This window comes from Coenobita brevimanus, chromosome 90 (assembly GCF_032717465.1).
Source record: "Coenobita brevimanus isolate Jiangsu-jjx chromosome 90, ASM3271746v2, whole genome shotgun sequence".
Lineage (NCBI taxonomy): Eukaryota > Metazoa > Arthropoda > Malacostraca > Decapoda > Coenobitidae > Coenobita > Coenobita brevimanus.
This window is the reverse complement of record NC_137043.1, coordinates 27,761,708-27,777,691: the sequence shown is the minus strand read 5'-3', so window position 1 is coordinate 27,777,691 and position 15,984 is coordinate 27,761,708. Positions and strand designations below refer to the sequence as shown.

General features: G+C 41.5%; 1 protein-coding gene across 1 annotated transcript in view; it reads left to right on the top strand.

The window, feature by feature from the left end:
* The first annotated feature begins 5,424 nt into the window (after window positions 1-5,424).
* Abp1 (Actin binding protein 1) overlaps window positions 5,425-15,984 on the top strand; it is a 135,979-nt gene continuing 125,419 nt past the window's right edge. Inside the window, exon 1 of the mRNA XM_080281657.1 lies at window positions 5,425-5,556. Within this exon, the coding sequence (XP_080137783.1) occupies window positions 5,474-5,556 (83 nt within the window). The 5' untranslated portion in view covers window positions 5,425-5,473. The remainder of the gene's footprint in view (window positions 5,557-15,984) is intronic.

The following is a 15,984-nucleotide window of genomic DNA, read 5'->3' as shown; positions in this document are numbered from 1 at the left end:
AGATCGAAATGTCTGCCCGAAGGTGAACAAGATTTTTTTTTTTTTTTTAATCGCATGAGTATATGTTGTTTGTAGTGGCCCCAGGCTCATCTAAAACGTGAACCCAGTTGGCTGCAGGTTTAAGTTACTCTCATCCAGCAGTCCACCATCCTCCTTTTCAGGGATAAGAAGCAGGAGTACAAAAAGCCCGTCATCGAACTGAAGCGGTTGATTTCTAGTGTACACGCAACTTGGATGAATAACTAACATTACAAAGAACTCGACGATCAAATGGTGTAAATCTTTGTCTGTGGCTACAGTGCCGGTGCATGTGTAGCACTGATAAGAGAGACACAATGGGTGATAAGCACTTGGTAGTAGGAGAGGTGCAGACATCTCTGGTATTATATTCTTCTTTATGCCAGACGATATTTTTCATTTGGAAGGAGGGTTGGGGGGACTGTAGAACCTTGAAAAACGAAACACTTTTTTTTTTTTTTTTTCCAGACTTCTTGTGCTTATCGGATGCACAAGCAAAAGTGACCCAGTGATTGAGGATCGGCCTTCACAACTGTGGTGTCCACGGACAACATTTGGCAGAAACGCTAGATAAAAAAGGGTCACTACATCCTAGACAAAAACGGGACACTATACCCTGTAATGGTTACTATGAGATAGATAGATAGATAGATAGAGAGAGAGAGAGAGAGAGAGAGAGCACTTTGTAACTACCAGGGCAAAGGGGCGGGGGCTCTAGTCCATGTGAGCCTTACCTGTGCACTTTTCCGGAGCACAAGCTCTGATGTGTGACGTGTGACGACGGAACCAACAAATCCAGCAAAGTCAGTGAACCCGCCAGCACGCCACCAGTACCATACTATCCCTCCATACATCAGGAGAAACAACTAAGTTTTCATATGACAGAACTGGGCTACTCTCGGTCTGAATGCTGAGTCGTGGTTGCATGATATTCGATGAGCTTTATCTATGAGGCATGAATGAGCCTCCTTGGCTACCAGTCAGATCCACCCTTTGATCTAACTACACTTGGCTACCAACTGAACTAAAAGGGGTAAGAGATCTTTGACAGGCGAAAGCAAATCGACTGCAGGATATTAAGGCCTACTGCTTCCTCAACTCTTGTAACATTATTCTTAACCTACTGTAGACTGTGCTTCAATCTCCCTGTGAAGCATCCTAAGAATGGTATTGCGTAAATTTTGTCTCTTAATAATTTCTTTTGGCTAGGCTACTTCCATCTCTGTGTCCATCAGTGTAGCAGCTTTCCTTATTGTATACAATTTTTGTAATTTTTCTTCCCCAAGAAAGTCTAGGTTAGGTTAGGTTAAGTTTATTTTGTTAGTATTAGGTTAGGCTAGTTTATTAGTATGTTGTTAAGTTAGGTTAGAGAGAGAGGGGGGAGAGTGTTCATCCTAGGAAAATCAGATTTAGCAAGCAGAGCAAAAATGGTATACAGAACGAAAATCTGCATCACGGTGTCCTTTTAACAAGAGACAAGGAACGACGAGTTGGAGGGAGGGCGGGGGAGGACGGAAGTCGGTGCCTCATTGCTGGTAACTTCGGTGGCTCTCTCGGTATGATACTGGTCTCATACCTGGAAGATGATGTGCTGTGAGCTCGAATCCCTTGAACTACCACCGAGTTTGAGGGCTGAACGCTCACAGGTTAACACATACAGTAACCAAATCTTCACCATACCACTGTCTGTTGTTACGATCATCTGTTTCGCCAACTGTGTCCTGTATCTGTCGTGCCTTCCTCTTAGCCTCCATATGACTTTACCCTTTTGTCCTTGGTTGTTGTTGTTGTTGTTGTTGATCAACCCCGGTCCGGCTGATCGAGCGGACCTGTCGACCTTAGGTAGGCAACCACCCCCATGGGATTGTCTCATGCATTCCCTATGCTGTTGATGTGTCTGCGTCTTAGTGTGGCATGTGCTGTGCAGTGTTCCATTATGTGTGTTATACTGTATGGGCCTGTTCTACAGTCTGGGCACGTGTCATCCGTGATTCCACTCAAGCCAAATCTAAGCTGCTGAGGAGGGCTTGGTGATATCTTACACCAAAGCTAGCTAGGTGAGCTCATTTGGTGGTCGTGACATGTAGTACATGATCTTCTTCTCTTTCTCCTCTTCCTCTTCCTCTTCCTCCTCCTCCTCCTCCTCCTCCTCCTCCTGAGGCTAAACTCCTTGTGAGGCCTGTTGCCAGTATTTTAAACAACGGTAATTGCAAGAGAATGCCGGGATTATAATGAAGTTTAGCTGAATGATACATGATGTGGTTAAGTCTCCCCTGATTGCCGCAACTCGCCTCATCTGCTCAAGCTAACACCAGCTTTTTTATTCAGCCGAGAGTGAGTCACAGGAACCTGAGAGTTAATACTGCAACCACAGTCGACTGTGATTGCTACCACTGACAATCTCATGATTGGAGTAAGTCTTATATTACAGCTAGCTCCAGACGATTTCATTCAGTCGAGAGTGACTCGAAGGATCCTGAAGATGTTATACTCTTCAAGTGTTTCCCGCCAGTGCAGATGGATTGAGTCAGTCGTTCAAAGCCGTTATGTGCTTGGTACCACCAGCTGATTAGCCAATATTCGGCATAGGAGAGGTCCACTGTAGTGAAGGAGCTAATGAAGACTGGAAATAACCCCTTCATTTCGAAATGTCCGTTCTCAGCTAAATAAAATAAGCAAAATTTGTCAACAAACTAAAAGAATTAATTACGTCAATCATCTCCAAGTAGGCTAAAATGCTTTCAAGTGTCTCGTGGCCCACTTTATACTGTCACATCTCCTCCATCTTGAATGTTGAGCTGTAACGACATTTGCCACCAGAATATGGTGCTACTTACAAAAAATTGCTATGGAAAAGAGATAGAGGTATGACAGTGTCATTTTTTGCCAATGAGCTGCAAGAAATCTATATTATAATGATCCGATTTCCGTATGTTTGTTGGTTTGCTTGTTACCATAACAGCAAAAACGGCGCAACGTAGCGCAATCTTTATTAGAGCAAGGTACCGAATGCTCTAACTTGAAGTCAAACAATATCCAGTCCAATCGGGCCACCGGTTCCCTAGTTCTGACTCATTTTTGGCCTTTTGACATCTAGTGGAGGCCGCCGAAGGCGGTCTGATAATTAGCTGTGAAAAGGCGAAAATCTCCGCTAAGTTGTAGTGAACTATAAGGGTACACTGATACTCCTGTAATGCTGATTCTTTCTTTTCTTTTTTTTTTTGTATATTTCCGACAAGGAGAGTAGTTTTCACCCCTGTCCGTGTATTTGTTAGTTTGTTTGTCTGTTAGCAGGATTACTAAAAAACTAAAAGAGAGATTTGGACCAAATTTGGTGGTTAGATAGCCCATGTCACAGGGAGCAATTGATGAACTTTTGGGACAGATCCGGATCGTGTTACAGACTCTGGATCCGGAAAACATTTTTTGTGAAACCCTAATCAATGATGAGAAAACCTAACCCATTATGAAGAGTGGTTTGGAAATTACGTTGCCCATGTCGGAGAGGTGCTCACCACTGAGTGCCCCTCTAGTTTGGTTCTGTGTAGATTTTTATAGGCTCTCCGTATAGTAATCTTCATAGAAACAAAATATACTATCTCTCAGACTACTACCATGTCTGAGGACACTCTTTCGGTAGAGGCCCATAAAAGTTATATCCTTTTTAGCTTAACTTGCCTAGATTTTTGTCTTTTCGCAACTTACTCCGTGTAGCAGAGTGGCAGAAAATGACAATGCTGTGGCTTTACATAACTTTCCATAGCACTTCTTTAAGTAGCATCCTGTTCAAATGTTGATCTATTACAACAATTCGGTATTTAAGATGGAGAGATGGTAGTCTTAGGCCAATTAAGTAAGAGTTTGACGCCGAACTGTTTGACCTGAACCTCATGCATTAAAGGGTAGGATGCTTGTGATAATGAAGCTGGAAAATGAGAAGGCTTACATTACACAACATGGGTAAGGCTCTGTTTAGCTTAACCCTGTGAAAAAGATGTAAGGGAATTCTTGGGGCAGGTTTAACGGGTGCTGCCGCAAATTTTGGGGTGTATTTGGCTGAAGTGTCAAGGAGAGGTCACAATGTTCCGTGCAAACTTTCATCTGGTTCCATCTCACATAGGCTAAATGCTTTCAGAAAGACTGTTTTCACGCTGCAAATGATGGTCGAAATCATAGTTATAGCCAACACTCGGCTATTCGGTGAACATGACCCATTGACCTTGTCTAGCCATGACTCTGACTTGATGCCTGCTTGCACCAGGACAGAGAGAGAGAGAGAGAGAGAGAGAGAGAGAGAGAGAGAGAGAGAGAGAGAGAGAGAGAGAGAGAATAGTTTGGGCAACCTCTCGAGAATATTTAACACAAAAATGTCACAGCCGAGGCATTGAAGGCAAGGCAGGTGTGGAGAAAGTCGAGCTTCCCTCTCACTTGCAGGCCAAGTTGTCGATAATCCTCTCTCTTTCTCTCTGTCTCTCTCTCTCTCTGGAAAAAGAGTTGACAGACCTATCCCCGAGGAAATCCTCCTACTTTCTGCACACCTTCACATGTCACCTCTTCAGCTGTAATACCCACCGTCCATACTAAATACATGATAGAGTTGTTTCATTCAGGACTGGTGTGTTGGTATTAGCTGGGGTGCTTTCATGACATGGTGGATCTTATGGGAGATCAGGGGTCTTTTAATGAAATTCAGTCATGTTATTCCTCGTCCCAGCTTAGGACAGAACGAGCATCCTTCATATAATACTTCATTTAACTACTTCAACACCTCGCCCACCTATGATCACCTCCCTAACGAGGCAAATAAGTTTGCTTGTCATTCCGGAACCACATTCATTTCATCTCGGATGACGTCAGTGGGGCTGGGTACAAGAGCAGAAGCTCCTCCAGGCAGTACTTTTGCCAGTCTGAGCTAGTGGTAGTGGTCTGGCTAACGTAATTATGTTCATGGTGGTCATCTGGCTCTTCATGAGAGACCCCCATATAGGGTCATGCCCAGTAGTGAAAGCAGAAAGACGGTGACACTATTGCACAGGAGCAAAATTAACGTTAGTTGGAAACGACATTGAATAACAACAGACAAATATATTTCTGCAGTTTTGCATGATTGTTTATGCATGAAATCTTTCAGAAACCTCTTTAATCATAGGTCTTGTATCCGCCGCAGAAAATAATCTTGCTCCGATATCTTTTCCCATTTTTTTTTTTTTTTATGCGACGTATAATTTAGGCCTTGTTTCGTTTTAAAGTACTCAAGTTTATTGGAAATGGAATAATTACGACTGACTTTGAACTGAAGAACGTGTCGTTGGTGGAAAACCGAGTACAGTATAATAATTAAATGCCAAATTCTGTGGCATCTCTTCATTGTTTACATCTGTGGCGCTTCTCAGTTGTCCTCGGGCGCCGGGTGTGAGTGGATGTGCACATAATCTTCTTCGATATTCCACTCGCCATGAGCTTAGATGTGGAAAAGCACCGTGAATTCATATTACAGGCGTTTAATGACGTTGTGAGCGATAAAAAGGCCACAGATTGGTGAGTTAGTGTCTTATGTAGCCGCCCCAAATATGGCCGGGGTTAGAGGAGGCCTTTTTGTTGTTTGTTTATTCTTCATGAAACTACGCAAAAATTACAGTGTGTTGTGATTTCGTGGCTGTTTATGCATGTTGCTGGCAAGATCGGTAGTGGCCGCAGTGCTGTAAATCTATTAGGCGTCCGTAAATGTGCATATGCTAATCAGGTGGGGTGAGGGTAGACGTCCTCAGAGAAAGTCAGGAAGAACGGGCTCGCCCCCCACCCTGGCTGGATTTATATCTTATGCCTGACCAGGAAATTGATGGCATACCATCATATTGGAGGCCACTGGGCTTTGCAAATGATCAGTACAGGTCTTATGTAGGGTATCAATGACAAGGAATCAGTCTCAAGGAGCACTGTGGAGAGTTAGGCATACTGTAGGCTTTAAAGTTAAGCTGAATGTCAAGCATGGATTTTCCTCCACTGGTAAAACAGAAGTACTGGTAAGGCAGTTGTCATTCACTGATGTCATCCAGTTTGTAGTAATATTATAAAGTTCTGTATATTACTGTTAGTGACACTGGTGTTAAACCAGTGTCACTTGATTAATACTTTACCACACAGGTGCAGGTCATCCAAACTTCCAATTCAGAAGGATCTTTCATGGGTTAATTAGGATAGTTTAGGGTAGAGGCTTTGGTCTGATAGGAATTGGGGACTTGCAGTGTTAGTAATAGTGGCAATCCTAGATGGTAAAAAATCATATGGGCTTTGGGGGGCAAAGCCCCCCTCCAGTTAGGTTGGCAGGATCGTTAGTGAGCAAGTTGCTTTTTGTGTCCAGGCAGCTTCCTGAAATACCCTGAAGTAGGTGAAATTTGTTCTGTATGTTTTGTTGTCTAAAAGCTGCAAGTGGTTATCTGTGTTGCATATTGTACTAAAGTTACTGTACCATCATTAATAATCAGAAATGTAAGAAGATAGGTGGAATTGCTGCGCTTGTGTGCTAAAGTTTTACTGCTTGGTTAATACATCAGATGGTATGTTATCAGTTGTCATAAACATTTAGGGTCAGTGAAATTCTGTTTGGGAGTTAGAAATCTTTCATCTTAAATTATATATAGCTATTGTTTGATGTAAACTCACTGTTCCACAGACGATGTTAGTTCTCAGGCTTAATGCATCACATTTTAAGGGATTACAGGTGGCTTTACATTGAGTGACAAGCCAAATGGTTTCCTGTAAGCCCAGAAACCATTTACAACGCTGGGTGGTAACCATATAACCAAATCATACATGCTCCCTACGTGTCAAGTGGGTTGGTGGAGGGTTAGTGCCCCTCCCTGTAAAACAAATAACTCAGAGTCAAATGGCCAACCCATTCGGGCAATACAGTAGATAGATAGTTAGACATTCTTCAGAGATATGTCTATCTTAATCTTAGCCTAGCTCTCCAGAAGGTGAGCAGGTCTTCTGGTAGAGACATAAATTCAACCCAAGAACATGCATTGTATTTTATTGTGGCTGATGTCAGACAGTTCTCTGGCTGAGTGCAAGAATGGCTAATGCCCACAAAATTCATTTATCAAGCAAAGCAAAAGAAGACATTAAATACCTTTACAAATCCAGATTATATTTGTATATTTATAGGAGAAATACAGCTGAAACCCTCCCCAGTGAGTATAGAGATTGGTTCCATTACCATTGAAGGTACCGGTACATCACTTGTGTTTCAGACCAGGCATTATTGGACATTGACCCTTCTTCCACTCCGCCAAAAAATTATAAGCAGCTCAGAAAGGACCCATCTAGTTGAAAAACTGCGATTTTTGTAACCGTGCATTCAAGTCTAGAATGTTCCATGTATTTATGTTGGCTAAAACCAGACAGTTGTTGATCGGCCCCAGTTTGTCTCACCAAGCAGACCCATCAACTGCAAGCAAGCAACCACCCCAGCAGGGCCATCCTATGCATGGAACCTGTTCCTTCGCAGTTGACAATGCCTTGTGACAACAAGGTGTGGGGAAAAGTGTGGGGGTTTGGTTTCCAGATGAATGCCACATTTGTGCTGTTCCTCCTGGTTAGCAGGGGCACCATAGGAGGCTCCACATCACCCTGTTTTCTGGCTATATATATATATATATATATATATATATATATATACAGTATATGTAAACAGAACAGAGGAAGGAATACAAATTAATAAGAAATATTATCTATACAGCAGATTACTGGTGTCCTCCATTCATTAGAAATCTGTGTATAACAGTTGGACTTGAACAGCTGTAGGTAGAAGTTTGGGGGGAAAAGCAACTCTGGGGAAGCGAGTTCCAAAGAGATACAGTTCGGAGAATAAAAGATTTCTAATAGGCGGAAGTTCTGCAATATGGCAGTGTGACTTTTCAGTCATGAGCGCTACCATACCAGATGCCCGTGTAGCACAGGGGAAGGCATGGAGAGTTGGCGCAGTGGATGCAACTTCGTCTGAGCATTTGCCATAAAAGTATCTGTAAAATAATGGGAGGGAGGCAACATTCCTTCTTACCTGTAGGGGAGGTAGTTTATTTGTAATAGATTATTAATAATTCTGACAGCTTTGTTCTGAATTTTGTCCAGTTGTTTTAGTGCAACCTCTCCACATCCATTCCACAAGGGTGAGCAATATTCCAGCCGAGAGCACACATGACTCTTATAAACCGCTATATATATATATATATATACCGTTAGCTAACTGCTCGTCAGTGAAGAAGCTATGAACTCTATACCGGTAATAATCTAAGTTTCTTAGAGGCAGTTTTAGCAAGAGATCTGATGTGAGAGACCCAACTAAAGGCATTGTTGAGTGAAACACTGAGAATTCCAATGCTGCACTGTTGGAGATAGGAATATTAGTAGCATTGAAGGTCAGATGTGAGAGGCCCAGCTAAGGGCATTGTTGAGTGAAATACTGAGAATTTCAGTACTGTACTGTTGGAGATAGGAATATTAGCAGCATTGAAGGTAATGTAGGAATCAGGCAGTATCTGTCTATTAGTAAATTGTATATATTTGTTTTTTCTAGCATTAAATGAGATACCAGTAAGGTTATTTTTGTCCCCATTCAGTGATCCTAGATAAGTCATGATTTATGGAGATGGCTGTATATACAATACTGAGTGATTGGGTGTTTAACCCACCCATTCTCGACGTTTTCTGGGCAGTGGTACGCCCCAGTCCCGACATTTTTGGACCTTTTTTTGGGGGGGCTCAAATATCTGCTTTTGGTGAGAAACATCGAAAATTCATAGAGAAATCGCTCACCTGAGGTTTAAAATACTCGATCCAGGTAGGAGTACCTCCTTACCTTACAGGGTTTTCTATCAGGCTGGCTGCAAAGAAAACGAGTTCTATGGGAGGATAACTATTCTACACCATTCATAAACGGTATTTATTTATTTATTTGGTACGAATTTATATGTAGTACGAGAGTACCTGTATATTGGTTTTCAAACGGTAATATAGGCATCATAAGCATTGTTTCACTCACTAACTCATCACCATTCCTGACCTTTTTTTGCCACATTACCTGATCATCATTTCTGACTGTTTCTTCCTCTAATGTTTGTCCTCCACATTGTCATCGATTGGGGAATCACTCTGGCCCTGAATTTCGTACCGTGGCATGACATGGCTTTACTGGCCAGGTCACTGATAACAGGTGAATTGCTGAGAAAAGGTCATGCAGGGGGGGAGGAGGTCATGCTGGGTAAGGCATTGTCCCTGCCTGGCATCTTGTAGAGAAAGGTGTCCCATGTATATGTGCCAATAATCACTCGCGAAAATTGAAAATTGTGCAAATTAGGGACCTTGCAATGTTGCCGCGTTAATTTACGTCTCCGGGATATGAGTGCACATCATGTGAGGATGTAAATTCACGTCTTCGGGACGGGGCGGGTTAAGAATGAATGAACTGTAAAGTGTTGTCATTTGCACATGAATGGATGGGATTATGGGTGATAGATAAGAGATCATTTGCTTAATATAAATTAGGAATGGGGTGAGAGCCAGTACTGATGCTTGTGGCATCCCAGCATTAATTGAGTGGAAATTAGAATATACATAATCTACTTTTATCATTCTGTCGCTGAGATATGAGGAAATCAGAGGAACAAAGGACGTTAGTCCATTGCAAGGGAGCTTGGATAGCAGGGAATGGTGCCACACTCTGTCAGAAGTTTTAGAAATATCAAGGGATACTGCATGAGTTTCTCCATGGTGGTCAGTTGATGGGTGGATGGTTTGAGTCAGGAGACTGGGTACTGTATAACAATGGTGGATCTTTCTTGGCAGAAATCATACTACAGTAGAAGTCCTATTTTTCGGCATCTATGGGACCAGGCAAGTGCCGAAATATCAAAATTGCCGAATTATCAAAAACCCTACCCACTCAGTACCTTGTATGTTTCGGTGAACATTATCATCACTACTCATATCATTACAAATGTGTTTGGAGAGAGTACTGTATACTGTTTGATACTGTACAATACTGTAATGAATACAGTACTATACATGAATATGAAAAATAAAGAAATTAGTGAACATACTGTATATAAATGTAATGATACAGTAGGCCTACAAGTTCACATGTACTTACCTAAACTTATAGTAGGTTCCATATTTACATATGTACAATAGAAGGGGTTGATTGGAGTCTGCTACTGCTGGAAGAAGTCCCCAGCAGTAGAGGGGATGAAAAAAATTGGAAAATCTGCCGAACGATCAGAGATTTTCGTAAATGGGACTATTTCTCAAAACTGCCGAAATGTCAGATTTGCCAGGGAATTGGATGCCGAAGAATTGGACTTTTACTGTATCTATCACTAATTCACTAATTAAGTTGTTGGATTCATGATGTTTAACTGCTGGTATATGCTTATTCATTACAATTTCAAATATATACTTTTACCAAGAGATTACGTGATATTGGTCTGAAATCAGTGGGGTCAGAGGAAATTCTCTTCTTCGGAATTGGGTGGATATTGGCTTCCTTCCAAGAATTAGGGAATGAAGAAGTAGGCTGCAGCACATATGCATAGTCTGAATAATTTAGCGAGAAGAGAAGCAGGTTCTAGGGAGCACTTTTTAAAAACAATCAGAGGAATTCCACCTGGCCATGGAGCTTTGTTGGTTGGTAAATTGTCTAGGATGGATTTTATGTATCTAGTCTCTATTTTAAGTGGAGCTGGTGGAGGATTAGTGCCCCTCCCTGTAAAACAATTAACTCTAAGCCGTTGGCCACCCCGTTTGGGATACATGGCGTCTGGCAATGAATGAACGAATGAAATATTGGAAGAGTCAAGTTCTAGTACTCAGACGTTCAGGTTGACTTCCTTTAATGTAGAATTTCTGGCAAATTTACTGGCAAGGATATTCACTATAGCATGCGGGTCATATGTAATGTTACCATCAGAAGATTTTAGTGGGGGAATGGGTGATGACTTGTTAAAGTTATTATTGAAAGAATTAAGAGTTGACCAGAATATTCCATTATCATTAGGATTGTTTAGTAATTTGGATGCTTGGTTGTGAAGAAAGTTCGATTTAGCGAGATTTATTATTGCTTTTGCATGGATACTAGCAATTTTGAATTGACTGACTGACTCAGATGTTTCTGTTTTAAGTAAGATTTTATGCTAATGACTTTTGGGCCATTGATGTGGCACAGTTGCTATGAAACCATTTTGGGGAGTCCAATCTTTTAGTGAACTATTGACTTGGTACCTGTATGATCAGTTCCATACCAGCTTGAATTAAGTCATTAATGTGAGAGTGGGTAGAACTGATGTCACCAGAGAAGAATGACTGCCAAGGAATGTCATCGAGATAATTTCTGAATCCATCTCAGTCTGCTCTGTCAAAGTGCCATCTGGTCACCCTGACAGGTTCAGAGTAGGGAAGTTTAGGGTAGCTGACTAATGAGGCTTTGATGAGATTGTGGTCAGAGAATTCAAGTGGTGGCAATACATCTGTCCTGTATTGATCTGGATTATTTGTCAGGAACAGATGCAAAAGATAGGTATAATGGTCAGGATTATCTGGTATTCTGGTTGGTTGGTTTACCAACTGTATGAGATTAAACAGTTCAGCAAACAGCTCGCATTCTAGACCAGTATCATCAGTTCTGGCAGAGTGCGATGACCATTCTACATTAGGCCTATGTATGTTAAAATCACCCAAAATGGTAATTTCAATGCTAAGGGCGATGTGAAGGTTAGTCAGCTGTGAGGCTATGCAGTCAAATATCCTACACTGGGTTCTGAAGAAGTACTGTATCATTAGGCTTGTCGCTTAGTGAAGAGCCTCCTGAACTGGAAAGGAGACAACCGGTAATAATATGTGACAGGAAGGAAAGGGAGAAATAGGAAAAGTGATAGGAAGACACAGATAGAGTGATAGCCTAAAGGTGGAAGAAAGAAGTAGGCAACAGTTAGTGTGGATGATGGTCACCACCACCTGCTAAGGCCAAACAGTTTTATGTAGCTTTGAGGAGACACCCCACGGATTGTAAAGTTTAAAGCATTAAAATGAATGCCAGTACTGTATTATAAAGGTAACCTTGTTCAGCACCCTCATCCACCTTGTGCAAGTGGTTGGCTGGTATTATCCTTATCTACACACAGTAGACAGTACCGGTAGATGCTTAAAGTGAGGTTAGATTAGGTCCGTTATTTAATGTTAAATTTCTGCAACTACCTACAGAAGAGTTTTCTTTATCATGTTTACTACTACCACCAAGCATTGATTCCCACATTGTACTCTGAGTCCACTGTAACTGCTTCATCTTGTCTTGTGCCCTTCTTCTGTGCCTGCTTGTTGTAGGCTTCTTCTTTTAGTGTGGATGATGGTCACCACCACCTGCTAAGGCCAAACAGTTTTATGTAGCTTTGAGGAGACACCCCACGGATTGTAAAGTTTAAAGCATTAAAATGAATGCCAGTACTGTATTATAAAGGTAACCTTGTTCAGCACCCTCATCCACCTTGTGCAAGTGGTTGGCTGGTATTATCCTTATCTACACACAGTAGACAGTACCGGTAGATGCTTAAAGTGAGGTTAGATTAGGTCCGTTATTTAATGTTAAATTTCTGCAACTACCCACAGAAGAGTTTTCTTTATCATGTTTACTACTACCACCAAGCATTGATTCCCACATTGTACTCTGACTCCACTGTAACTGCTTCATCTTGTCTTGTGCCCTTCTTCTGTGCCTGCTTGTTGTAGGCTTCTTCTTTCAGGGATTACATTTAATGCCTATTTTTTTTTTTTAATTAGTGTTCTCTGCTTATTTGGATAGGCTAATAGTTAGGTAGCAGCACATGCAGTCTGTGCTACTGTATGTTGCCTGGCATAATTTCCCTTTGTTTCCCTCCTTTTTCTGAAACATTCAGTTTTTTTTTTTACCTGCTTATACACTTTTTTTCTACCCCTTCCTTGCCTTGTATATTAGTAGGTAAGACTAAGGGTGGTATTTTCGTTTGGTTAGGAAGCTTACTGATACCTATTTCTTAGCAGTGTATTTTTGGATATTGCTAATTAATAGCCTTTTGTGTGTTAGCTACGGTATTCATGCAAGTAGGCTATGCAACACAGAATAAGAAAGTAAGATGTAATAAGCTAAATAAAACTCCCCTAGGAAAAGGTGTTTGGAAGCTTCCTTATCTGACGAGAATACGGTAAAAGAGGTGTAGGATGATACAGTATGGTACTAGTCTGTTACAGCATAGGCTGTGCCCTGTAATTCTCTCTCTCTCTCTCTCTCTCTATCTATCTATCTCCCTGACTGCAGTACATTTTGTAACTTAAGTCACATGAGGCCTTTTTTTTTTTTTCCCCCCCCAGCAAATCTAAAAAGGTGAAATTTCTCCATTAGTTTCATCAGTACATGATCACAATTTATTCATGTCTTCCAGCAAGATAAAAACAATTTAACATCACCATGCTGCAGATGCACAATTTATTCATGTCTTCCAGCAAGATAGAAACAAATTAACGTCACCATGAGCAGATTGAAGACGAACATTAAGCACACTATTATTGTTCTTCCACAGTAATGACAAGACTGAGGTTTTGGCTTTTCTTTTTTTGGTGGTAATTATTGTGAAAAGATGTACAGTATCTTTTGGGTCAAACACTGCTGTGGCCTTGGCAGAACTGGCATGTTCATATGGCCTGTCCTCATGGTCATGACAATTTCCCATGTAGGCCTAGCTACATATTTCACTATTAAATGTTTAGATGGAGAATGCACTGTATATTCCATATACTGGTACCCTCATTTTAATTCACCCCTCTGAATTACAGTAACTGGGCATGAAAATACTGTATAAATACCGTACCTGGTATGCAATTGGTGTATATATTTAGGACTTAATATATTGGGCTGTTGCACATGAATTTTAGGTACCGTACCATTATTAACTTTTAATTCAAGAAGCAAAGCACTCATCCATTGTGTGTAATGCATGTATGCTTTACTGTACCATACAGTAATTGGTTGGTACACAGATTTGGGTTACAAGTGTATTGATGTGAAAAAGGCATATATCTATTTTCCAGTATGGTAACATATTAACAAGGTAAGGCAGTGGATTTTGGTAAGGCCCTAATGAGAGAGGGTAATGTTTGGAAACTCCCTGTACTGTTGTTTGCAGATGATACTGTGTTTTTAAGTGAAGAGGTAGGGGAGCTGCAAGGCTTGGTGTATGAGTTTGGGAGAGTGTGTAAGAAATGGAATCTAAAGGTGGATGTAGGGAAGAGTAAAGTGATGGTCTTTGAGAGAGGTGAAGTTAGTGAATGTACAGTGAGGTTGGATGGTGAGAAAATGGAAAATGTGAGTACTGTACGTTTAAGTACTTGGGGAGTGTGATGCATAAGGATGGAAGTTTGGAGGGTGAAGTGCTTGAAAGGGTACAACAAAGAAGAAAGGTTGCTGGTTCCTTGAAAGAAGTGATAAGAAACAGGGAAGTGAGCATGAAAGTGAAAGAGTTACTACATGACAGTATTGTGATACCAACTCTAACGTATGGAAGTGAAGCTTGGACGTTGTTGGAAGGACATAAGTCAAAAGTGAGAGCAGTGGAAATGAGTTATTTAAGAGGAGCCTGTGGAGTCACATGGAGAGACAGGCCGACAGATGAGGATATAAAGGAGCATTGTGGTGTTGATGTGGATGTGATAGGAAGCGTTAGGAGGAACACACTGAGGTAGTTTGGCCGTGTGTAGAGGATGGAGGTTGAGAGAGTGTATGTGAGTGAGGTGAAGGGGGGAGAGGGAGAGGGAGGCCAAGGATGAGATGGAGGGATGGAGTGGAGAGGTATATGAGAGAGGGGGGTGTGAGTTGGGAGCAGGGGAGTGAAATGGCGGGGGACAGGGCAACGTGGAGGCGATTTGTTTGTGGCCACCCCGTACGGGATTAAGGCTTCTGGCAATAGACAGATAGATAGTAACTTATTTAACAGGGAAAACCATCAGTTGTGGGAGACAGGCCAAGCATGACCTTATAAAAAGTATGGTACTGTAATCACAGTACAGTATTGATGTTTCTTGAGGGCAGGTCCACTCAGGGAAGGATAGGGACTGGGGCAGTGGGGATGAGCATGATATGGGGGAATGTGGGGGGAATAGCTGATTGGTACTGGTATGTTTTTAGTGCCTGCACAAGAACTGATTGTTGAGAATTGAGTCGCCAGGTTGGATCTTAAAGAGTCACTACCTACTGGTTATGTGAAGGTGGGTTGGGGTGGTTTGCTGGGCAGCATGATATAGCTACTGTAGGCTATGTAGTGGCAACTTCTAGTAGCTATCGTGTTGTGTGTACAGTGCAATGCTTTGAATCCATGTTGTGAAGGAACAAAAGGGACATGGAAAGTGTCTTTAATGAGAATGAGGTAGCTACAGTATTCAGTTATTTTTTGGATGTTGTGCTAAGCAGTATTATGGTTCTGTATCGGGAAGTGAGTGTTAGGTGATATTTAGCTTAAAGTTTAGTGATGATTGTTCTGTATTTGCAAATGCTGGAGAAAGAAACACCGATGTGGGACTTAGTGTGTATTGACGTTTCGCCTCATGGCTTCCTCAGAATGCAATTATTCTGAGGAAGCCATGAGGCAAAACATCAATACACACTAAGTCCCACATCGATGTTTCTTTCTCCATTTTGTCAATGAACAGTTTCCAAGTATTGCACTGGGAATACTACAGTATGTGTATGAGTAGTTGCTGATGTTTTTGAAGGCCTGGAGTGGTCCTAAATGTTTCAGATGTATCGTTGGTTGCTGATGCCATCTGGCCCTGTGCTTGTAGAGTTCTTTGTTTTCTTAATAACATTGTGAAGTATCTTCTGGAGTGAATGGGATTGCATGGTGATCAAGTAGAAAGGACTGCCTTTATTTTTTATTTCATTTTACTGTA